Source organism: Marmota monax, unplaced genomic scaffold (assembly GCF_021218885.2).
Source record: "Marmota monax isolate L192 unplaced genomic scaffold, Marmota_monax_Labrador192_F-V1.1 WCK01_AAM20220418_F8-fsc00051, whole genome shotgun sequence".
Taxonomy (NCBI): domain Eukaryota; kingdom Metazoa; phylum Chordata; class Mammalia; order Rodentia; family Sciuridae; genus Marmota; species Marmota monax.
The window spans coordinates 14,597,387-14,621,990 of record NW_026695202.1 but is presented as its reverse complement, the minus strand read 5'-3'; the positions used below and the strand labels follow the sequence as shown (position 1 = coordinate 14,621,990).

General features: G+C 61.2%; 1 protein-coding gene across 4 annotated transcripts in view; it reads right to left on the bottom strand.

Annotated features, from left to right (window-relative positions):
• Nucleotides 1-8,139: 8,139 nt before the first annotated feature.
• Nucleotides 8,140-24,604, bottom strand: part of Mpped1 (metallophosphoesterase domain containing 1) — a 73,853-nt gene continuing 57,388 nt past the window's right edge. For 2 of the 4 annotated variants that reach the window (XM_046429714.2, XM_058574257.1), the window contains exons 5-7: nt 13,280-13,395; nt 10,873-10,986; nt 8,143-9,327 (exon numbers count right to left, since the gene is read on the bottom strand). In XM_046429714.2, the coding sequence (XP_046285670.1) occupies nt 9,209-9,327; nt 10,873-10,986; nt 13,280-13,395 (349 nt within the window). In that variant the 3' untranslated portion in view covers nt 8,143-9,208. Of the gene's footprint in view, nt 9,328-10,872; nt 10,987-13,279; nt 13,396-24,604 lie in introns of all 4 variants that reach the window. The other 2 variants (XM_046429715.2, XM_058574258.1) reach the window with 2 other exon arrangements.

The following is a 24,604-nucleotide window of genomic DNA, read 5'->3' as shown; positions in this document are numbered from 1 at the left end:
AGGGAGAGGGAGAGAGAGATGGAGAGGGGGAGGGAGAGGAGAGAGAGCGAGAGGGAGAGGGAGAGGGAGAGGGAGAGAGAGGGGGAGGGAGAGGGAGAGAGAGGGAGAGGGAGAGAGAGGGGGAGGGAGAGGAAGAGAGAGGGAGAAGGAGAGGGAGAGAGAGGGAGAGGAGAGAGAGAGGGGAGGGAGAGGGAGAGAGAGGGGAGAGGAGAGAGGAGAGAGAGGGAGAGAGGAGAGAGAGGGGGAGGGAGAGGAGAGAGAGAGGGAGAGGGAGAGAGAGGGGAGGAGAGGAGAGGGAGGGTGAGGAGAGAGAGGGAGAGGAGAGGGAGAGAGAGGAGAGGGAGAGAGAGGGGAGGGAGAGGGAGAGAGAGGGAGAGGAGAGAGAGGGGGAGAGAGAGGGAGAGAGAGGGAGAGGGAGAGGAGAGAGAGGGAGAGGAGAGGGAGAGAGAGGGGGAGAGAGAGGAAGAGAGAGGAGGGAGGGAGAGGAGAGGGAGAGAGAGGGGGAGGAGAGGGAGGGGAGGAGAGAGAGGAGAGAGAGAGGAGAGGGAGGAGGGAGAGGAGAGGAGAGGAGAGAGGGAGGAGAGGGAGAGGGAGAGGAGAGAGAGGGAGAGGAGAGAGAGAGGAGAGAAGAGGAGAGAGGAGAGAGAGGGAGAGGAGAGAGGGGAGGGAGAGAGAGGAGAGAGAGAGAGAGGGGAGGAGAGGGAGAGAGAGGGAGAGAGAGAGAGGAGGGAGAGAGGAGAGAGGAGGGAGAGGAAGAGGAGGGAGAGAGAGGGAGGAGAGAGAGGAGAGAGGGAGGAGAGGGAGAGAGAGGGAGGAGAGAGGAGAGAGGAGAGGGAGGAGAGAGGAGAGGGAGAGAAGAGAGGGAGAGAGAGAGGAGAGGGGGAGGAGGAGAGGAGAGGGAGAGAGGAGAGGGAGGAGAGAGGAGAGAGGGAGAGAGAGGGAGAGAGAGGAGGAGAGGAGGGAGGGAGAGGGAGAGAGAGGGAGAGGAGAGGGAGAGGGAGAGAGAGGGGAGGGAGAGAGAGGGGAGGGAGAGGAGAGAGAGGGAAGAGGAGAGGAGAGGAGAGAGGGGAGGGAGAGAGGAGGGAGAGAGAGGGAGAGAGAGAGGAGAGGGGAGGAGAGGGAGAGAGAGGAGGAGGGAGAGAAGGAGAGGGAGAGAGGAGAGAGAGGGAGAGGAGAGAGAGGGAGAGGAGAGGAGAGAGAGGGGGAGGGAGAGGAGAGGGAGGGGAGAGAGAGGAGAGAGAGAGGAGAGGGGAGGGAGAGGGAGGAGAGGAGAGAGGGAGAGGAGAGAGGAGGGAGAGAGGAGAGGGGGAGAGAGAGGGAGAGAGAGAGGAGAGAGGGAGAGGAGAGGAAGAGGAGAGGGAGAGGGAGAGGAGAGGAGAGGAGAGAGGAGGGAGAGAGAGGGAGAGAGAGAGGAGAGGGAGGAGGGAGAGGAGAGAGAGGAGGAGGGAGAGAGAGGGAGAGAGAGAGGAGAGGGGAGGGAGAGGGAGAGAGAGGAGAGGGAGAGAGAGGGAGAGAGAGAGGAGAGGGGAAGGAAGGGAGAGAGAGGGAGAGGAGAGGGAGAGGAGAGGAGGAGAGGGAGAGGGGGAGAGAGAGAGGAGAGAGAGAGGAGAGGGAGAGGAGAGGAGAGAGAGGGGAGGGAGAGGGAGAGAGAGGGAGAGGAGAGAGAGGAGAGGGAGAGAGAGGGAGAGAGAGAGGAGAGGGGGAGGAGAGGAGAGAGAGGGAGAGGAGAGGAGGGAGAGGAGAGGGAGGAGAGGAGAGGGGGAGAGAGAGGGAGAGAGAGAGGAGAGGAGGGAGGGAGAGGGAGAGAGAGGGAGAGGAGAGGAGAGGAGGAGAGGAGAGAGAGGGAGAGAGAGGGAGAGAGAGAGGAGAGGGGAGAGGAGAGGGAGAGAAAGGGGGAGGGAGAGGAGAGAGAGAGGAGAGAGAGAGGAGAGGGGAGAGGAGAGGGAGAGAAAGGGGAGGGAGAGGGAGAGAGAGGGAGAGGGAGAGGGAGAGAGAGGGAGAGGGAGAGGGAGAGGAGAGAGAGGGAGGAGGGAGAGAGGGGAGAGGGAGAGGAGAGAGAGGGAGAGGGAGAGAGAGGAGAGGGAGAGGGAGAGAGAGGAGGAGGGAGAGGGAGGGGGAGAGAGAGAGGGAGAGAGAGAGGAGAGGGAGAGGGAGAGGAGAGATAGGGAGAGGGAGGAGAGGGAGAGGGAGGAGAGGGAGAGGGAGGAGAGAGAGGAGAGAGAGATGGAGAGGGAGAGAGAGGGAGAGGGAGAGGGAGAGAGAGGAGGGAGAGAGAGGGAGAGGGAGAGAGGAGAGAGAGGGGAGGAGGAGGGAGAGGGAGAGAGGGGAGAGGAGAGAGAGGGAGGGAGAGGGAGAGAGAGAGGAGAGGGAGAGGGGGGGGGAGAGAGAGGGGAGGGAGAGGAGAGAGAGGGGGAGGGAGAGGAGAGGAAGAGAGAGGGAGAGGGAGAGGAGAGAGAGGGAGAGGAGAGGGAGAGAGAGGGAGAGGGAGAGGGAGAGGGAGAGGGAGAGAGAGGAGAGAGGGAGAGGAGAGAGAGGGAGAGGAGAGAGGGGGAGGAGAGGAGAGGGAGAGAGAGAGAAGGAGAGGGAGAGGAGAGAGAGAGGGAGAGGGAGAGGGAGAGAGAGGGAGAGGAGAGAGGGAGAGGGAGAGAGAGAGGAGAGGGGGAGGAGAAGGAGAGAGAGGAGAGGAGAGGGAGAGGAGAGAGAGGGGGAGGAGAGAGGAGAGAGAGGGAGAGAGGAGAGAGAGGGGAGGGAGAGGAAGAGAGAGGGAGAAGGAGAGGGAGAGAGAGGGAGAGGGAGAGAGAGGAGGAGGAGAGGGAGAGAGAGGGGAGGAGAGAGGAGAGAGAGGAGAGGGAGAGAGAGGGGAGAGGAGAGGGAGAGAGAGGAGAGGGAGAGAGAGGAGGGAGGGAGAGGGAGAGAGAGGGAGAGGGAGAGAGAGGAGAGGGAGAGGGAGAGAGAGGGAGAGGGAGAGAGAGGAGGAGGGAGAGGGAGAGAGAGGGGAGGAGGAGGGGGAGAGAGAGGGAGAGAGAGAGGAGAGGGGAGGGAGAGGGAGAGAGAGGGAGAGGGAGAGGGAGGAGAGGGAGAGGGAGGAGAGAGAGATGGAGAGGGGAGGGAGAGGAGAGAGAGGGGAGGAGAGAGGAGAGGAGAGGAGGGAGAGGGAGAGGAGGGGAGAGAGAGGGAGAGAGAGAGAGGAGAGGGGAGAGGGGAGGGAGAGGGAGAGGAGAGGGAGGGAGAGGGAGAGGAGGGAGAGAGAGGGAGAGAGAGAGGAGAGGGGGAGGAGAGGGAGAGAGAGGAGAGGGAGAGGGAGAGGGAGAGAGAGGGGAGGGAGAGGGAGAGAGAGGGATAGGGAGAGGGAGAGGGAGGGAGAGGGGGCAGAGAGAGGGAGGAGAGAGAGGGAGAGAGAGAGGAGAGGGGGAGGAGAGGGAGAGAGAGAGGGGAGGGAGAGAGAGGAGAGAGAGGGAGAGGGAGAGAAAGGGAGAGGGAGAGGAGAGGAGGAGGGAGAGGGAGGGGGGGAGAGAGAGGGAGAGAGAGAGGAGAGGGGAGGGAGAGGGAGAGAGAGGGAGAGGAGGGAGAGGGAGAGGGAGGGAGAGGAGAGAGGGGGAGAGAGAGGGAGAGAGAGAGGAGAGGAGGAGAGGAGAGGGAAGATAGGGAGAGCGAGAGGAGAGGAGGGAGAGGGAGAGGGGGAGAGAGAGGGAGAGAGAGATGGAGAGGGGAGAGGAGAGGGAGAGAGAGGGGGAGGGAGAGAGAGGGAGAGAGAGATGGAGAGGGAGAGAGAGGGAGAGGGAGAGAGAGGGAGAGAGAGATGGAGAGGGGGAAGGATAGGGAGAGAGAGGGAGAGGGAGAGGGAGAGGGAGAGGGAGGGAGAGGAGAGGAGGGGAGAGAGAGGAGAGAGAGAGGAGAGGGGAGGGAGAGGAGAGAGAGGGGAGGGAGAGGGAGAGAGAGGGAGAAGGAGAGAGAGGGAGAGGGAGAGGAGAGAGAGGGAGAGAGAGAGGAGAGGGGGAGGGAGAGGGAGAGAGAGGAGAGAGGAGAGGGAGAGAGGAGAGAGGGAGAGGGAGAGGAGAGGGAGAGGGGGGAGAGAGAGGGAGAGAGAGATGGAGAGGGGGAGGAGAGGGAGAGAGAGGGAGAGGGAGAGGGAGAGGGAGGGAGAGGGAGAGGGGGGAGAGAGAGGAGAGAGAGAGGGAGAGGGGGAGGGAGAGGGAGAGAAAGGGGAGGAGAGGGAGAGAGAGGGAGAGGGAGAGGAGAGGGGAGGGAGAGGGAGAGAAGGGGAGGAGAGGGAGAGAGAGGAGAGAGGGAGAGGGAGAGAGAGGAGAGGGAGAGGGAGAGGAGAGGGAGAGGAGAGGAGGGAGAGAGAGGAGAGAGAGATGTAGAGGGAGAGGGAGAGGGAGAGAGAGGGAGGAGGGAGAGGGAGAGAGAGGGAGAGGGAGAGGAGAGAGAGGAGAGGAGAGTGAGAGAGAGGGAGAGGAGAGGGAGAGGGGGGAGAGAGAGGAGAGAGAGATGGAGAGGGGAGGGAGAGGGAGAGAGAGGGGGAGGAGAGGGAGAGAGAGGAGGAGGGAGAGGGAGAGAGAGGGAGAGGGAGAGGGAGAGGGAGAGAGAGGGGAGGGAGAGGGAGGGGGGGAGAGAGAGATGGAGAGGGAGAGGGAGAGAGAGGGAGAGGGAGAGGGAGAGAGAGGGGGAGGGAGAGGGAGGGGGGAGCGAGAGGGGGAGGGAGAGGGAGAGAGAGGGTGAGGGAGAGGGAGGGTGGGAGAGAGAGGGAGAGAGAGAGGGAGAGGGGGAGGGAGAGGGAGAGAGAGGGAGACGGAGAGGGAGGGAGAGGGAGAGGGGGGAGAGAGAGGGAGAGAGAGATGGAGAGGGGGAGGGAGAGGGAGAGAGAGGGGGAGGGAGAGGGAGAGAGAGGGAGAGGGAGAGAGAGGGAGAGGGGGAGGGAGAGAGAGGGAGAGAGGGAGAGAGAGGGAGAGAGAGATGGGGAGGGGGAGGGAGAGGGAGAGGGAGAGGGAGGGGAGGGAGAGGGAGAGGGAGAGAGAGGGGGAGGGAGAGGGAGAGAGAGGGAGAGGGGGAGGGAGGGAGAGGGAGGGGGAGAGAGAAGGAGAGAGAGATGGAGAGGGGGAGAGAGAGGGAGAGGGAGGGGAGGGAGAGGGAGAGGGAGAGAGAGGGGGAGGGAGAGGGAGAGAGAGGGAGAGGGGGAGGTAGAGACAGGGGGAGGGAGAGGGAGAGAGAGGGGGAGGGAGAGGGAGAGAGAGGGGGAGGGAGAGGGAGAGAGAGGGGGAGGGAGAGGGAGAGAGAGGGAGAGGGAGAGGGAGAGGGAGAGAGAGGGGGAGGGAGAGGGAGAGAGAGGGGGAGGGAGAGGGAGGGAGAGGGAGAGGGAGAGGGAGAGAGAGGGGGAGGGAGAGGGAGAGAGAGAATGTGGTCACAAGGGCACAGGGACCCAGGACAGGAAGCGACACCTGCTGTGTGACCACTGTCAGTGTCAGTGACCTTGCAGGGTCCAGCCCCTGCCCTGGGCCCCCCCCCCAAGTCTTGCCTTGGCGGGAGCAGCAGCAGGTGGGCCTCCCTCACACTGAACATCTCCTCAGGCCTATGGATAGGGAGCCAAAGCCCAGGGTGGGCTGCCATGGGCCCTGTGAGGCCCTGGTCAGGGGCAGTTTGAGGGCAGAGAGGGTCATGGGGAGGCTGGCCCAGGCTGTCTGTCCCTGCCTGCTCTCCAGTCCTCTGCACACTCCCTGAGAGGTGTCCCTAGCCTGTGGCTGCACTTATGGACTACATTGTCCCCAGGGACGCTCCTCATATAGTCACTGGCCACTGGATCCCTATCACTTGTGCCCCAAGGTCCAAAGAAAATTGAACATCCACACTTGAACCTGTTCCTCTTGCTCCATGCTCTCCCTCCATGACGAATGGCCAAGACCCACAGCCTCGTCTCCACATCCTCTCTCACCTGTCTCTCCTACATCCACCGGCCACACCACTAGACCACCGCCTCTGTCCAAGCCAGGCCCCTGGGAAGGGCCCAGCAAGTGCGGAGTGAATGAGGGATAGGTGGATGACAGGTGCATGGATTGATGGATGATGGACAGCTGATGGCTGATGAATGATGCATGGATAGGTGGGTGGATGATGATTGGTGGATGGATGGATGGATGGATGGATGAAGGATAATGAATGGTGGATGATGGATGGATGATAGATGGATTGATGGATGATGGATGGGTTGATGGACGATGGATGATGCATGGATAGGTGGGTGGATGAATGACAGATGAATGAAGGATGATTTGAATGATGGATGATGGGTAGATGATGGATGATGGATGGATGATGGATGGATGATGGATGATGGATGGATGATGGATGATGGATGATGGATGAAGGACAATAAATGGTGGAAGATGGATGGATGATGGATAGATGACGGATGGACAAAAATGGGTGGATATGTGGAAGAATGAGTTAATGGGTAGATCAGTGATTGAACTGGTGGATGGTTGGATGGATGGACAGACAAATATAATGGAAGAACTGCAAGACTGAGGCTGCAAGACTGGGGTCATTTTAGCTGCAGTGCTTTGCTTGGACAGTGCCTGGGCCCTTGGCTATGGGCTGAGTTGCACAAGTCACTTCCAGGGAGGATCCAGAGCTATGGCCATCTCCAGGCACTTGCTTTGAGAGACAGTAAACACTTGGGCTGCAGTAGTTCAAGTCACCAAAAAAGCCCCCAGGAAGAGAAGGGGAGAAACAAGGCCACCGCGGCCTCGCCAGGTGTGCTCCCAATTCCTGAGATGTCCCTGAGACCTGCTGCACCCTCCCTGAGACCCTCCAGCCCAGGGAAGCTGGTGCAGACAGGGGTGCAGTCATGGACACATGGGTGGTCCCCAGCCTCAAACTCCATCCACCCAGGGACACACAGGAAACAGCACCCAGTGGACTTTGCTTTCTTTTTACAAAGACTTTATTGTCGGACATGCTTGACAAAAAAAAATTACAGCCACAATCGAGCTATGCCAAAATGATTGAGGAGCACACGTCATCTCCATCCCGCGAGGACTTTTAATTAATTTTCTCTTAAAGTAACAGCTGCCGTCATAACTTTTCTTTTCCACATAAAAATACACCATATTCTGAAGGTACCTTAGGAAAAACATTTTTTTTTTTAAGTTTATAGTCCTTGGTCCGCATAGAAACTGAGTAGAAATGACATGGAAAGGGCCTTGTGTTTTCTCTACCCTGCACGCGCCGTGCATTTGAGGCACCCGCGAGACCTTGTAAACATCCCTGGCTACCAGCAGCCACTGAGGCCACAGCAGCCCCACGGCCCACAGAGCACAGCCACCAGCCAACCCAACGCGGTGCAGCTGCCAGGCTCCAGGAACACAGCTCCCCCGCAGCCTTCCAGGACGCTGGGAGGCTGGGCTCAGAGATTAGAATTCCCCAAAGTTCAAGGGTCCCCCAGTGGAAAATTAATCAGAGCTGGTTTGAACGGGACCCTCAAAAACAAAAGAGAGCCTTGGGCCACGTGCTGCTCTAAAGGGGAGAGGACTTTGGGTGGTGGGGAGGTGAGGGCTGTGGAGCCAGAGAGCCTGGTTCAGATCCTACCTCTGCCCCTTGGTGCTGTGTGCCTTCAGGCAAGTTACCTTGCCTCTCTGGCCTCAATTGCCTCATCTCTAAACTGGGAGCCACAAGACCTACCTTGCAGGACCATCTGAGGACAAAATGAGCTTACATCTGCAAAATGGCACGTGGGGGCCTGGCTCTCAGACTGAGAGCAGCGTGGGGAGCGAGGCCCTCCCCTCAGGCCCACAACATAAAGGGGAGCAAAACCCCAGTAAACAAGCTGGGTGCAGTGGCCGTGACCCCAGCCACTCAGGAGGCTGCAGCAGGAGATTGCAAGTTCAAGGCCAGATTGGGAAACTCAGCTAGATCCTGTCTCAAAATAAAAACTAAAACAACTGGGAATGTAGCTCAGGGGTGGAGCCCCCTGGGTCCAGTCCTCAGCACTGGGGAAAAAATCAGTAATCAGGACAAATAATACCATTGTAATGTGATGTTAAAACCAAAATGAACGTAAAAAATCCCCAAGATGGACAAAACATCAACATGTCAAATAGAGCCCCTGCCCCTGCCGGACCCTGCTCCCCTCCCCAGACCCGGGGTCCCCCTCCCTCAGCACTCAGGCCATCCCCACACACCCCGTCCCAAATCAAAGAAAGGCAGCTGCCCAGTGACGCTGTGGAGCCCAGGGCCTGCTGCCCACGGCGCTGTCCCCCCCGCAGTGGGCGGCTGGAACTGGTCAAGGAGAGTCTGAACGCTCTGGGCTCCCCCGCGGCAGGCCAGCAGACAGAACCCGATGCTGCAGACTGGCCCGCAGCACACAACGCCTGCGGCACAGCAGTGAGACGCTGCCTTCAGCCAGACGGCGCCTGAGTGTGCCCATGGGGCGGTGGAGCCGCAGCCTGGCCCGGCCGGCAGCCTCTCCTGCTGCTGTGTTCTGCAGAGCAGCGCGGTCCCCACGGGACCCTCCACCAGGTTCCGGGCACCCACCAACCCCAAATCCAAGCTCTGAGCAAATGCCCGGGACACTCGGGCTGCAGTAGTTCAAGTCACCAGAAAAAAAAAAAAGCCCCCAGGAAGAGAAGGGGAGAAGCAAGGCCACCGCGGCCTCGCCAGGTGTGCTCCCAATTCCTGAGATGTCCCTGAGCACTCCCGAGCCTGGCCACCAGTGGTCTCTGCCCAGCCCGGCAGGAGAAGAAGGGCCGTCTGCGCCCAGATTACAAGACCTCTGGCCTGGCCCGCCCCGGGGCCCACAGCCCCACGGACTCCCGGGCACAGGGACACTTTGTGCAAGCACTTCCAGAACCTTCCAAGAGCAGCGGCTTCCCAGACCCGGGAGGAGGGCATCCAGCTGGGCGGGAGGGTGAGCCAGTCATTTCCCAAGCAAGATGGGGAGTGAGCCTGCCGGTCCCCCTGCTGGTCCCTGGGCCAGGCGCACAGGGAGGAACGGGCAGAGGGGAGGGGGCCAGCACTGGGCCCCAGCTGCAGGAGGCGGAGGTGACAGTGAAGGTGATTTCCTCTATTCCAGGCCTCAGCCCCAGGCAGGGCGGGTCCCCACGGCCAGGGGGCTGGTCTGGGCTGCTCTGGTACAAGGGCGCGTGGCTGGGGACCCGAGCTCGGCCGGGCGTGCGCAGCTGATGCGGGCGCTGGAGCGGGGCAGCGGGGGCAGTCAGGAGTTCCGGGGCGTGGGGAGGTCGATGACGATGGGCGGGTTCACAGGCTGGTAGTTCACAGTGCACACGGACGCGTTCACATAGGTGGTCGTCCCATCCGCCATGACACCGTACCCTGGAGGGAGAGCACAGCCCGTCAGGCCCGTCCCCAGGGCATCCGCTGTGTGCAGGAGCCTGAGGGAGCGGCCACCGGAGACCCTGGAGCGCAGGCTCCTCGTCTGTGAGAGGAAGGCGCTGCCCAGCCGCAGCCTGCCGCGGGAAGGGACGGCACCACCATCCAGGCACAGCGCTGGGCCAGTGGGTGCGCACACGTGGCCCCCAGCACCAGGCCACCGTCACACGGTCCCATCCCTGCCAGCACCACCACGTCCTCACCACCATCGTCATGGCCTTCTCCACTGTCACCATCAACACCACCATCTTTACATCATGGTCCTCACCATCACCACCTCTGTGTCACCCTCACCACTGCGTCACCACCATGGCCATCCTCACCTTCCCGGTGTCACGACACCGCCGCCCTCTGGGCAAATCTCCTCTCCCCCACCTCTGCCTGAAGAGCCCCCTCATCTGCAGCTCAGATGACACCAGGCCACAGGGACGCCTGCCGCCTCTGACAGGCTGCCTGTTCCTGGGACCCCCCTTTGGCCCACGCGTTGTGCGGGGTGTGCTTTGGGTCCCAGGCAACCCGCGGTCTGGCGGCTCTGCAGTCTGGTCACCCCACTGCACACGAGCCCCCCCTTCCCGGGGTTCTGGGACTCTGCCTGGGGCGGCTGTCACCTAAGCGCACCTTAAGGCCAGGTGTGGTGGGACCCTCCTCCTGAGAACTCCCCAGAGACCCTCGGGGTCAGCCTGAGGCCCATTTGCTCTGAGCTGGAAAATGACCTGAAGTGTCCTGGTCCAGCAGGTCCCCTGCTGGGAAATGCCTCTGGAGGAAGCCACATCAACCCCACCACACAGCACCACCGTGTTTCCTGCAGGGAGGGGACGGGAGCCTTGCCCAGGCAGGACAGGTGTCAGAAGGAGCCGAGGAGGGGGCTGAACTCAGGAGGACGCCGGAGGGCTGAGGACAGCGGACGAGTCAGGCACGGGTGGCCAGGACTGGAAGTCAAGTCACCCTCCCACTCCCCACAGTGTGAAGTGGACGTCCCCACAACCCCAAGAATGTGGCTCCAGAGTCCCAGGACAGGGGCCAGAATGCCATGTCCCTGGAGGGGTTAGGAATCCGGGGCCGTCCACGCCCCAGAGCCCCTCAGGCAGGCAGACTGTCCCCGGGTCCACATCCATCAAGCACCGACTATGCGCCAGGCCCTGGGGATGGAGTGACAAGACAGGGCCACTACCTTGAGGACGTCATAGCCCAGATGTCCCCGCCTCGGGAAAGCCCCGGCCTTCTCCCAAAGGCTTCCCAGACTAGTCTTGGGGCTCAGAGGACGGCACCCCGAGTCCTGCGAGAGCTCGCCCTCAGCCCCCCATTGTAAACATCACAGGGGTAGCCAGTGGCAGCCAAGGTGTGGACAAACGTGGACCCGAGCACAGTGGCCACTGGCTCCTGCCCTTCAGGCTGAAGAAGTCAGGGAAGGTGGGGTGCCCGGGCTGAGGGGAGGGAGGCAGCCCCTCTGAGGGCCGGTGAGGTCCCCCGCCCCCGCCGCCCACTGACCTTCATGGATGTGGCCGAAGACGTGCAGCCGCGGCTGGACGCGCCTCTGCACGGTGTTGAGCAGCTCCACGCAGCCCACCCGCTGCATCTTCTTGGGGACCCAGTCCAGGAAGCCTGCGCAGGGAGACACTGGGCCATGACGGCTCTGGGAGACGCGGGCCTGGGCTCCAGCCTGGGGGCCGCTCCTCCTCCTACAGCAGGCCCCCCCCACCCGCTTCAGCCCAGGGACAGGGACTGCCACACGCTGCCCCGAAGGGCCACGGCCAGCCTCCCAGCAGTAGCCTCCTCGCGGGCACCTGGGCGCCGTGCTCAGCAAAGGCCAGTACCCCAGACCCTCCCTGCTCAGGTGGCTCAGGGAGGCGTCTGCCCGGTGCAGAGAGCAGCAGGCTGGGCCCGAGGGCGCCGTGGCCAGGGCAGGGCGGGGCCTCCGCAGCGCCAGGGAGTGAGGCTCCCACTGCAGAAACTTCCCGAGCAGAACACCACAGAACCATGACCATGAACTTGCTCAGCCACCGCAGCAGCTCACGTGGCCGCGCGCCCGTGTCTGCTGGCTGCCAGCCTCCCGGAGCCGCCCAGATGGTGGCTGCTTATTGTCCTCACATGGCTACACAAACGAAGAATGATTGATGACTCTAAGCGACAATCGGGTTCCTCTCGTCCCTCTGTTTGGGTGGGCAAATAGCCCCTTCTGCAACTGCCAGCCAGGGACAGGGCGCTCCCTCCTGGAGTCAGGTGCTGACTTAGAGATGAAGCAGGCAGAGACCCAAGAGGAGGATGGGAAGGCGGAGAAGAGTCAGGAAATGGGCGGAAAGTAGACCCTGGGGTGGCCACCAGGCTCTGCAGCCTACTGGCTGTGTGGTCTTGGACAAGCAAATTAACCTCTCTGTGCCTCTGTTTCTTCCAATAATTGTGAGTGCTGTGCTGGGCACCGGGATCCCACCTGCCTGGGCGGGGCCCATCTCACCCGCCCCTGTGTGCCGGGAGGGGTCTCCAGCTCCTCGGGCCCCTGGCATTTACAGCTGGGACCGGGGTGGGGTATTTGTCCTGAGAGGCCTGGCACACAGGCTTCTGGCATGTGGTGGGGGTGGGTCACGAGGGGGCAGGAGGGCAAGAGAGACCAGAGGGAGAAAGGAAGGGGGCAGGAAGAGGGGAGAGGGGAGGAAGGGCCGGAGGGAGGGTCCCAGGCCCTTGACGGAGAGCCTCCCGTGACAGAGGACGCTGGATGTGGAAAGAACTGGCCCTGGGGTCGGGAGGCCCTGGGGACCGGAACCTGGTCACAAGCCTCAAGCTCCTACTCCCCCAGAGTCCTGGGCCTCTCCTTCCTTAGAAGGTGGGATCACTGTCTATGGGAGGGTGGCGCCCAGGTGCTGGCGGGCAGTGGCAGCAGGTGTGGGTGGGCACTCAGGCTGTGCTGGCCGCACCCTGTGGGTGGCCTTCCACCCAGGTTGTCCTCCCCGCCACTCCACCTCCCTCCCCAGACCAGACCCAGCTCTGGCTTCCTCCTCCGGAGCCTCTACCCGCAGCCCAGGAGCCCCGCCTGCCCTGGCAGCCCTGCCTGACGCAGCACAGCCCAGCACAGAGGCTGCCCGGGGCCTGGGCGTGATGGCAGGTTCACGGAGGCGACTGTGGGAGCAGGAGGCTGGTCTGAACCAGCGTGTTGGGAGTTTGAACTCCATTCTAAGGACTGAGGAGTCACAGAAGGTCACGGAGGGATGGCACAGCGTAGCCCATGATCCGCAGGGCTCTCCCCACTGACAGGAGGGGAGTACACGAGAGGGCCAAGGGTCAGGCCGGGGGCCAGTGAGGCCTGGTGGGCACGGAGAGGGAGGGAGGGAGGGCCAGGGTGGTGGAGGGTCAGGAGGAGCTGGGGGTGAGTGGACGGGGCGACACCGATGGACAGGATGTGGGGTCCCAAATGGGCAGCCGGGGGCCCAGGAAGTGGTTACCAGGTGAGAGGCAGCCTCAGCCCGGACAAGGTGGTGGCAGGGGTGGAGAGGAGAGTCATTGGGAGGTGGAATCCCCAGCCCTGGGGACACGGGATGGTGGCAGTAAGGGAGCCGCGTCCCGGTGTCTTCGGGGCAGGGGCCTGGATGGGGCGGGCCACGCAGGTCCTGGTAATTCTGTTCTGAGGACTTGGGTCTGGAGGGCCAGGGGCTGAGCGCCCACGTGTCCAGCATGAATCAGGCACATGGGGGCTCAGGCTCCCGTGGGTGGCAAGGTCCAGGCTTGGCACACGGCAGGCTCAGGAGGTGAGGGGACCCTGGGGTTATGCCCCAGCAAATGAGACTCAGAAGAGCCCATCCAGGACTTCTCCGGACAGGCCAGGTGACTCGGTTCACAGCCCCAGGACCCCGCCCCAGCGGGTCACCTGGAGCTGGCCAGCCTGTGTGGGGCCTGCAGATCTTACCCAGTGGCGGTCCATGCGTGATCAGGATGTCAACACCTTCAGGAATGAGGTTCCATTTCTCCAGCAGGGCTTGGCCTCGTGGGAGGTTAAAGCCCCAGCCGTAAAACCAGGGCTGCCTGGAGGAGAAGAGTGGGCAGTTCAGAGAGGGTGGTCACAGGGAAGGGGGCCGGCCACCGGGCAAGAGAGGTGATGGCACGCGGGGGCTGCTCCTTCCCTGTTTCCTCAGCGCCCCCCGCCCACAGCCACGGGGCTGCAGCTCATTCCCAGCTCCAGAGTGGGGCCACATGGACCCAGCTGTTCACGTCCCCCTGACCTATCCCCCAGCCCAGACCTAGACCCATCAATGTAAGTCATCTCAGTTGGCTCAGTGCTGAGCAGTGGCTCAGACTCTTGGAGGGAGTCCCAGACATTTCCTTCAACGATGAGAAAAGCAGATACTGACATCCCTCTGTATCAACCAATGGCCTTCTAGACTCGGGCACTGTCAGCAGACATCAAGCCACTATTTCATCCTAACCACCACCACCACCATCACCACCACCACCACCACAATCATCACCATCACCACCATTACCACCATCACCACCATCACCAACCATCACCACCATCACCACCATTACCACCACCACCATTACCACCACTATCACCACCACCACCATTACCACCATCCCCATCACCATCCCCACCACCACCATCACCACCACCATCACCACCACCACCATCACCATTACCACCATCACCAACCATCACTACCATCACCAACCATCACCACCATCACCAACCATCACCACCATCACCACCATCACCACCATTACCACCACCACCATTACCACCACTATCACCACCACCACCATTACCACCATCCCCATCACCATCCCCACCACCACCATCACCACCACCATCACCACCACCACCATCACCATTACCACCATTACCACCACTATCACCACCACCACCACCACCACCATCATCACCACCATCCCCATCACCGCCACCCCTGTTGTGGGCTAACTTATGTCCCCTCAGTGGTGCTACGAGGACCGTGAACAGGACCTTATTTGTCTGCATATACAATCCAGTTAAAATGAGGCCCTATTGGACTAGAATGGGCTCTGAATCCAGTGACTGGTGTCCTGAAAAGAGGGCCATGTGGAAACAGACATGCAGAGGAGCACCAGCGACAGTGGAGGAGAGAGAGACCGTAGTGGACACGGGCCAGGAAGGCCAAGGTGGCCGCGGCCACAGGAGGCTGGGAGGCCTGGGGAGGTTGTCCCTCGGAGCCTCCAGGAGGAACAGCCCCCGCGGGTGCCGCTCGGACCTCTGGCTCCAGACAGGTGGTGACCACCTGCACACCAGCACAGTCCCCTGCCCCCCGGGGTCCCAGGACCACCAGCCGGCAGCAGGTGGGCCAGGTGGGTCAGTGAGGCTTGCTCAGCTCACCAGCTCTGCCAGGGAGGTCACCTGTCCCAGGAACTCATGAATCCAGGGTTCACGTAGTCCCATGTCACCATGAGGAGCCTGAGGCCCAGGGAGTGCCGTGCTATGGGGTCAGGCCCTGGGGTGCAGAGTCACAGCAGGGGGGTCCAGCCTTGCCTTCACAGGCCCTTATGTGCCCAGAGCTGCCACCTAAATCCCTCCCATGGCTCAGGCGTCATCCTGTGGGGTGGCTGACACCCAGTCTCTTACGCCAACAGCTCTATCCTATTGGAGGCCACTGGGTACACTGCTGGGAACCTGGGGTTCCGTGGAACACCACTGAGATCTTGGTCCTCCCTCAGCAGGCTCCAGGCCGGAGGACAGGTTCGGGGGCGGGAGGCACCCAGAGGGTCAGACCCAGGCCTGGTGCTCTCTTCCCCAGCATTTGGGCCTGCAGTGCCATCTCCTGGGCCCGAGGTTCCGGAGGAAGGTGGCTGACCACGTTGGTCACTCAGAGGCCCAGGAGGGAGGTCGGGGAATGTGAAATAAAGGGTGGAGAGGACTGGACCAAGCAGCACCTGGTTGCAGGCTGCCGTAGGACCTTCCCCGTGGCCCGTGACTGCCACCAGCTCTTCAGAGCTGAAACCAGCCCCCACCTTCCACAGCCCCCAAGGACCCTCCAGGGAGGACACTCAGTAAAACAGATAGGACACACTGGCCACCAACCTTCCAGACACTACCCCCCTAGGCTCTTGGTCTCTGGGAGGTAGCTGTGACTCCCGCCTCGTCCCCCACCAGGCATGACAGGCCGCAGGGAGCCCTGGGCACAGGTGAGGTCAGAAAGATCCTGGCTCCTGGTCCCACTCCAGGCCTGTGAGAGGGGAAGATGGTGCCCAGGACCCACGAGGCTGTCTGTACCCCGGCCCTGGGATCCCCATCCACAGGCAGAGCCCACCAGCTGAGGGGAGCGGCAGCTGGGGCTGGGGAATGGCCACTGGGGGTCAGCACCAGGGGGAGGAGCCTCTCAGACACGCCCACCCAGGCCTGCCCTGTCCACCTGCAGGAAGCTCCTCAGCTTCTCAGACTCTCCCCAGAGAAGACCACAGCACACACACACACACACACACACGTGCACACACGCACGCGCACACACATGATTTTATGCACAACTTTAAGTCAGAGAGGCCTGGGTGACCATGGTCCACCTCTTACCCACTGTGTGATTTGGGGCAAGGGGGAGGAGAGTTAGGTTGAACCACATCTGTACAATCACGTCTGAATACCCAGGAGCTCTAGACCTCAATTCCCTCATCTATAAATGAGGGTTAAGTCAGTTAATCCATGTAACACGTTAAAATAATGTCTGGGTCACAGTCAGCACTCGACACACTGCAGCTGCCTCACCATCTCATCCCCCCACCATCCCATCATCATTGCCGCCACCACCACCACCATCATCATCACCACCATCACCACCACTACCACCATGACCACGGTCACCACCACAATCATCACCATCACCACTGCCATTACTATCACCACCATCACCACCATCACCACCATCTCCATCACCATCATTATCACCACCATCACCACCATCACCACCATCATCATCACCACCATCACCACCACTACCACCATGACCACGGTCACCACTGCAATCATCACCATCACCATCATCACCATCACCACCACCATTACTATCACCACCATCACCATCATCATCACCACTATCACCACCATGACCACCGTCACCACCACAATCATCACTATCACCACTGCCATTACTATCAACATCATCACCACCATCATCACCATCTCTACCATCCCATCATAATTGCCATCAACACCAAAACCATCACCACCATCATCACCACCATTGTCATCACCACCATCACCACCACAATCATCACCACCATCACCACCACTACCACCATGACCACGGTCACCACTGCAATCATCACCATCACCATCATCACCATCACCACCACCATTACTATCACCACCATCACCACCATCATCATCATCTCTACCATCCCATCATAATTGCCATCAACACCAAACCCATCACCACCATTACCACCACAATCATCACCATCACCATCATCACCATCACCACCACCATTATTATCACCACCATCACCATCACCACCATCACCACCATCTCCATCACCATCATCTTCACCACCATCACCATCATCATCACCACCATGACCACCGTCACCACCACAATCATCACCATCACCACTGCCATTACTATCAACATCATCACCACCATCATCATCATCTCTACCATCCCATCATAATTGCCATCAACACCAAAACCATCACCATCATCATCACCCCCATTGTCATCACCACCATCAACACCACAGTCATCACCATCGCCATCATCACCAGTATCACCACCACCCATCATCATCACCTCCACCATACCATCATCATTACCATCATCACCACCATCATCATGACCATCACCATCACCAAGGTCATCACCGCCATAACCACCACCATCACTATCACCATTACCATCATCACCATCATGACCATCACCACCACTACCACCATGAGCACCGTCACCACACATCATCATCACCTCCACCATCCCTCCATCTTTGCCATCACCACCATCATCATTGCCATCACCACCACCACCACCATCACCATCGCCACCACCACGACCAACATGACCGTCACCACCACGACCATCACGACCATCACCACCACCACCATCACCACCACATTCATCACCATTGTTGACATGGACTCCTCCTAGACCCACCCATGAAACATAAATGACAAAGTTCCGGCCTAGGCAATGTGTTTTAAACTGCATTTTGATGGGTGGCAACAGCATTTTTAAAAAAAGAAACAGGAAAAGCAAAGGAATGAGTAGAGAGAGCAGGAAAGGGATATTTTAAACATATTTCTACTTAGTAGAAGCATTTCCACGCCCAAGTCACGGTGTGGCCCTTCCTCCTGTGGTCCTGGTCTGCAGTGCTGATCAGCACAGCCCTGTCCCTGGCTCCAGGCGGCTTCGGCTCTGACCGCCAGGCTGGGTTTCCGAAGGCTCCCGCGAGCTCCGAGCACGAGGCTGAGCGAGGGCCCTGGGGCAGCGGATGGTGCTGCTGCAGGAGGCTGTGCAGCCCGGATGCCAGGGCCTCGGGAGCCCCAGCCCCGCCAGCCAACGGGAGAAGGAGCAGTGGATTTCTGGCACTGACTTTCAAACACAGGCTCCATTTTTCAAAAATCTAATCAAATATTTACAAGGCAGGACGAGGCCTCCTCAGTGTGGAGAGAAGCAGCTGTTAGTTCTCCGGAGCCACCACAGGGGGTGAGTTTTTGATACAGACACTCAGACACACATCAGAGACCCCCATGGACCCTGACAGCTGCCCCTGGGGAGCCTCTGCCTGTCCGGCTTTCCCTCACCCAGCACTAAGGGACCCCCTCTGGGTGGCAGGTCCTGCCCGGTCCTTGGAAACACCTGACCTGGAATTCCGGGACCCTGAACTCCGCTCACTCCGAGGGTGCCCCGAGATGGCACAGCAGCCCAGGACAGGTGGGCGGGAACCAGGTCTGGACGGGGCCAGAGGTCCTCATCTTTCCCACTTCCCCCGCCTCCTTTCCTGTCCCATCTCAGCCCCGTGTGTGGGCCACGAGGACTTCTCGATCGCACAGGCAAGCTGACTGTCCCCCAGGACCTGGCCGGGGTCCGTGGGCACTAATACCATAGCTTAGGTCCTTGGCCCCCCTGACCCTAAAGCTGGAGTCGGACACCATGGTTCCTCCCAGCGCTGGCCTCCTGACCCCTCCCAGCCCGTTTCCTCCCATGTCGCGGGACAAAGAGGCGTGGTCTGCAGACCTTGTCCCCAGGGGCAGGAGGTCCCCCTTTCTCACTACTGGACCCACTGCCTGGCACAGGAGGGAGGGCCTTACTGTGGCCCCGTGAACACCCACACCTGAGCACCCGGAGCTCGCCCGCCAAAGAGGTGACATTGCAACTTTCATTAGAATATGGGGACCAGAAGAGGCAGGTTGTCGGGGACATTTCAGAGGACATTTCTGAGCTGGCCTCAGGCAGGGGCCTTTCTTGAAGGCAGGCAGGAGTGGGCCTGAGCAACTCTCTGGGGCAACCTTATCCACTGAGGCCTGGGCAGCCCTCGGGCCTGGACAACAAGGAACTGCCCAATGTCCACGGCCTCGGGCTCCACCAGGCCAGGTCTCGCCCAGCATGCGGTCGGCCATGCAGGCCCCTCCTCAGCCCTCGAGGCCTGGCTCTGGAACGAGGCACTAGGACCCGCCGCCTCACCTCCTGCAGGGTGCCTGATGTCTCAGACCAGGACAGGGCAGAGGGGACAAGAAGGGCTTGTCACCTGAGCTGCAGGATGCAGCTGCCCTCACCGCCCACATTCCCGGTCTCTGAGACCCATGGACGCAGAGCCGTGGAGCTGGAGCGTCCCCAGGAGCCACGCCACAACCTGGTGCCTGGGCCCCGCCCCATCTGCCCCGTCCAGGGCACCTCCGGGCCCCTAGGAGGACGGTGAATCCGAATTCCGGCTGAGCAAGGGGAGGCGGCTTCCTGTCCTGAATTTCTGTCTTTCGGTTCTAAAGTAACCGTTGGAATAATTTTCTTACAGAATGATAGTTGCCATGGCAACCAGAGCAAATTTTCCTTTTCTGAAACAGATGTCTCATTTAGTTGAAAATTAGAATGTGAACAAACCCATGGGAAAAATTAATTCAAACTTTAACAGAGCGCTGAATACAATGTAATCTCCCGGAGGTTAACCCCTTAACAGCTTCTTTGTGCGCCCGTGGTCACCCCCGGATCTAGCCTAATTAAGCCCGCTTAGCCAATATAAATGACCTCGCGCCACCATTAGAGGCTCCCCCAAGCACGCAGCCCGGCTCCCATGCAGGGGAGGGGGCAGTGTTTGGCTGCAACAGAGCAGAGCAGGGCTCCTGCCCAGGTTTCCTGCCTCCCAGGCAGGGTGCACAGCTCAGGGCAGGGGTGGGCCCACGGGGCAGTGAGCAGGGCACAGCCTGGCCTAGGCCACTGGGGTCCAGGCCAGGGAGGCCTGGGGTATCCCTAGGTGGGGCTAAGCCCAGCGGTACGTCCAGGCCAGCATGCAGCGCCTAAGAGGAGAGGGCGGGGGGCCAGGCTGGGCAGCCACCGAGGCCACCCACACAGGCCCTGTTCTCGCAGCCTGCTCAGGGAGGCGGCTGCCATCACCGCCCCCACTTCGCAGAAGCCGGGGTGTGGAGGGGCTTCCAAGTGGGACACGGGTGATTCCACACTCTTTGCTGCTGCCCAGAAGCAGACCTCGCCCTCCTCCCCCAAACCCCTTCACCAGCCACCGCTGCAAGTAGCTGCTCAGCTAACCCTCAGGGCAAAACTGTTGGGAGAGAAGGAAACCGTAGCACAGAGAAGTCAAACAGTGTGTCTGAGGACGCACAGGAAATAAGAGGGGCTTGGACCAGGGTTCCAGGCTCTGCACCCTGTGCCCAGGATGGCTGAGGTGATAGAGGACCAGGGCACAGCTCCCGCCCTTCAATGGTGACTGCCTACTTGCTCTGCTGAGCAGCTCCTGAATGCCCCTGGGGGGGGCCCTCTGGCCCCAGCTGGACAAGGAGGACGCAGCCGGCATCTCTCCCATGACCTCCCTCCACTCTAAAGCCCTCCATGGCTCCCCACTGCTTCCAGGACAAACCCAGACCTCACAGCCTGGCACACAGGGGCCTTAAGGCTGCCCCAGCCCCCCTTCTACGATCCTCCCAGGTTCCCTGCCTGTCCACCACCCAAGGCCTCCACAGCCACTTCTCATTGCTTCCTGAGCAGCCTGTCCCACCTCCAAGCTCCCCAGGGGTCTGAAATGCTCTTCCGGCCATTATTCACCAAGGCCCAGCTCAGAGGCCCCCTATTCCAGGAGGGTCCCCTCTTTATGCCGACTGCCCGCGTGCCCACTCCTTCTGGGCAGGACCAGGTCAAAGGCACCCTTGATTCCTCACGCCCAACAGAGGGCTGGCCCAGGTGGGTTTCAGGGAGCGTTTGCTCCTGGCGCACATGTAGGAAGGAAGGAACGAGGGGTGAACAAGAGGTCGGGCCGGTGGGAGGAAACACACATCAGCCCCTCCCCATCCTGGTGGGAGCCCCACCAGGCGCCCCAACACTCGAGCCCCAAGACCACATCAGCAAGAATGACCACGCAGACTCCTGGGTACCTGTTCTGTCTTGCCCTCCCGTGGCCCTGCCCACGTGGGCTGGGGGCCCATTTTACAGATGAGGCCACAGAGACAAACCTAGACCAAGACGCTCACACCCTCTGCTGCGTCCAGACCCCTGGGAAACTCAGCTCTCCAAGGACCCCAGGCGGCCCATTCTGCAGGACAGGGGCCTGGGGGACACTGAAGCAGGAACCCTGCTGCCCACCTGGGCAGCCATCACGCAAGCCCTCTGAGGGAAGAAGAGCAAAGGCCCGGTGGAGTGGAACTGCCAGGCCAGGCCTTTTCTTCTCCTCTTGACCCTCTGGCGTCTCCTTCCTACAGGGGAGGCCACCGCCTGGCTGGGACGGTGATGCTGCCCCAGCTCTGGGGCTGGTGCAGCCTCCCTGGGCTATCAGAAATGCCCGGGCCCCTTCCCCAGGCAGAGCCCTCTGCAACCCAGTCCTGCACCCATCTGCTGGTCCCCGCTGGCACCACCCCCAAAGAAGCCAGGCTTTCCGGGGCCACTGCCAGGGAGCTGGCCATGTCACGGTCAATTACTAGCGTCTCAGGTGAGGACCACCCTGGCCCTGGCCCTAAGTCCCTCCTCAGAGCCGCCTGCATCCCAGGGTGCTCCACCCCACTCTGAAGCTGAGGACCCAAGGCTCAGAAAGGCCCAGGACATGCCTGAGTTCCCCAGGCAACTCACGCCTACACCAAGGTGGGGACATGAGGACTTCGCAGCCTCCTGGGGACCCCTCATGTCCCAGCTCCACTGCCACCCGCCCAGCTCTAGAGAGAGGAGTTGGCTTCACCTCCTCTTGCTGCACCCCTGGACTGTGCTGAGGCCAGGGGCTGCAGGAGGTGGGGACAGGGACTCCAGCTCCTCCTGCCCCGTGGCCCCAGGCTGCTAAGAAGGGACAGGGCTCCGTGGTGCTGCTTCGTGACCCCGAAGCCTGTCAATCACACACTTGTTGGGGCACGTCCCACGGTGGGCAACAGCAGCAAGGTGAGTGGCACCCAGGAACGTCCTTTGTCATTCCTAATTAATCCCCCTCCCATGTGCAGAGCCATCCATCTTTTGTTTCCTGGACTCTGCAGCCGGGAGAAGCAGATGATTCGTTTCGAACATTAATCTCACATGCAGAAGAGATGCTGTGGGCAGAGGGGCCGTCTGGGAAGGAGGAGGGACAGCAGCGCCAAGTCAGCGTCACCCACAGGTGCAAGGAAGGCTGGGACAGGAAGGGCACAAGAGAAGCTCTGTGCGTGTGTGTGTGTGTGTGTGTGTGCGCGGGACACACGCGTGTGCAGGGGCAGGACCGAGCCCAGGCAGGGCTCCCAGTCAGTGCAGGTTGGCCGTAGGCAGGCAGCTGCTGGCTACTCAAGACGGGAGGGAAGGGGGACACCCCTAAAGTCACAGCGACTCCCAGACCCATGACTCCACGTCCCTCCCTGACGCACTTCTCACCCCCTTACACAAGAGGGACAGAGGCCCGGGAGGAACGCGTCACACGGGGGCAGGGATCCCAGAGCCCGAGCCCAGTCCTTCCTATGCTCTGCAGCCCAGGGCCAGCAGTGGGCCTGGCGGGGCAGGGGAAGCTGGGGCAGCCCGTGCTGTGGGCCTGCCGAGTCCACCTGCACCCAGCTGCACTCCTGCGTGGAGACCCCGGGGCGGAGATCCAGGCTGGGGGGCAGCTCCCGGGAGGCCAGCTGGGTCAGCTCCTGAGTAATGTGGACAGCGCAGCCCCGGACACGAGTCACACCATGGATCCCTGTGGGGACCACAGCCTCGGGTCCAGAGAGGGGACTAAAGGCCATGCCGTGACAGAAGGGGCGGCCAGGCTGGTCCACGGCAAGTGGCCCTGCAACCTCCTCCATCAGGCTGCGCCCGAGAGGGCTTCAAGGCAAGGGTGGGTCAGAAAGAGCCATGGCCATGCAGGGCAGGACCCTCTGCCACACAGGGCAAGACCCAGGCCCCATTCCTGCAGGAGCCCCCCATCAGGGACCCCCCACCAGGACCCCCACCAGGACCCCCCACCAGGGATCCCCCATCAGGGACCCCCCACCAGGACCCCCCACCAGGGATCCCCCACCAGGGACCCCCCGCACCAGGACCCCCCACCAGGGACTCCCCACCAGTATCCCCACCAGGGCCCCCCACCAGGACCCCCACCAGGACCCCCACCAGGATCCCCCACCAGGACCCCCCACCAGGACCCCCACCAGGACCCCCACTAGGACCCCCACCAGGATCCCCCACCAGGGACCCCCAACCAGGACCCCCCACCAGGGACCCTCCACCAGGGACCCCCCACCAGGACCCCCAACCAGGACCCCCCACCATGGACCCCCCACCAGGACCCCCACCAGGACTGTGTGCACCAGGAAGCCCTAGGTCAAGAAATTCACATGAAGTGGCCCCTTCGGAAGCACAGGGGCAGGGGGCTGTCCACCCGGCTCACAGCACAGGGCTTCGGGAAAAGGTGATGTCACTGGAGGCCTTGAAGCCAGGTGGACCATGGCCACAGGACAGGGCCAGGTGGGCAGAGCCGGTCTCTCTGGTCTCCTATGAGCAGGTGGCCTTGGCCAGTGGCAGCCAGGGCAACAGGGGCTGCCAGGACCAGGTGGGGTCTAGCCAGCCTGGAGCCTGGTCACCCGCCGTCCCCACCAGGAAGCAACTGCATTCTGATTAATGGCGTGAGAGGCAAGGAGGGCCTGGGCCGTGACCCGTCTCGTGTCCTTTTCTGCAGAGGACTTCTCACAAAGTGAGACGAGCGAGCCTCACGCTGGGCAACCCCAGGGCCGGCCTTCCCCAGCCACCAGCTTGGCCACCTGTAAACCACCCCCGTCGCCCCCGCCACCTCTGGGGGTCCTGGGAAGCAGGACGGGAGCCCCCATGTGCTGCTGGCCAGTCTCCTCGAGGCCTAAGGACAGGGGACATCTCTGCTGTGTTCTCACACAGGTCTGGCCCTGCTGTTTGGGGAGACTGGTGCCCAAGGCTCTGGCTCCTGGGAGGTGCAGGAACCTGCTGGCTCTGGGGTCCCACCCCATGGAGGCACCAGGCCTCCCAGCCGAGAAGGAGGCCCGGACCAGCTCCGTCCAGCCGGCAGCCACTTCTCAAAGTTTATGCCTCAGCAGGTTTGGATCCCTCCTTTCAAAACACCAGAAGTAATTAGACCAGATGGACTCGCTGCCTGCCAACCTCACCCTCCCGCACTCCTTTCTTTTAAAATCAAGGCCGTTTTCAGTTAAATGAGAACAAAAATGCATCCAAAGTCCATAAATGAATACGGTGCAGACGGATTTTTTTAACACTGAGGGTTTTGTAACAGCTGAGCTCCTCCTCTCCTCCCGCGGTGGGTTCCGGCTCCCTTCCCCTGAGCGGCTCCTGGGGAAGGCCCCCAGGCTGTGCCCAAGGGACCAGAAGGAAAACCACTTCCTGAGCCCTACAGAGTCAGGGTTCCGCGCTGTCCAACCAGGTGTGGAGACAGAGCCCAAGCCAGGCAGCAAGGGTCTGATCAAGGGGAGGGGAAGGGACCGGACCTCGGCTGGGGTGGGGGAGGACAGGACGTGGGAAGCCAGAGGCCGGCTTTAGAGAGGCCAGCACAGGAGGAGGAAGGGCCCAATGGGCAAGGAGTTGGTGACGGGCCTGGGAGGAGGCCACAGAAGGGTGTGGACACAGGAAAGCCAGGCCAGGCACTGACC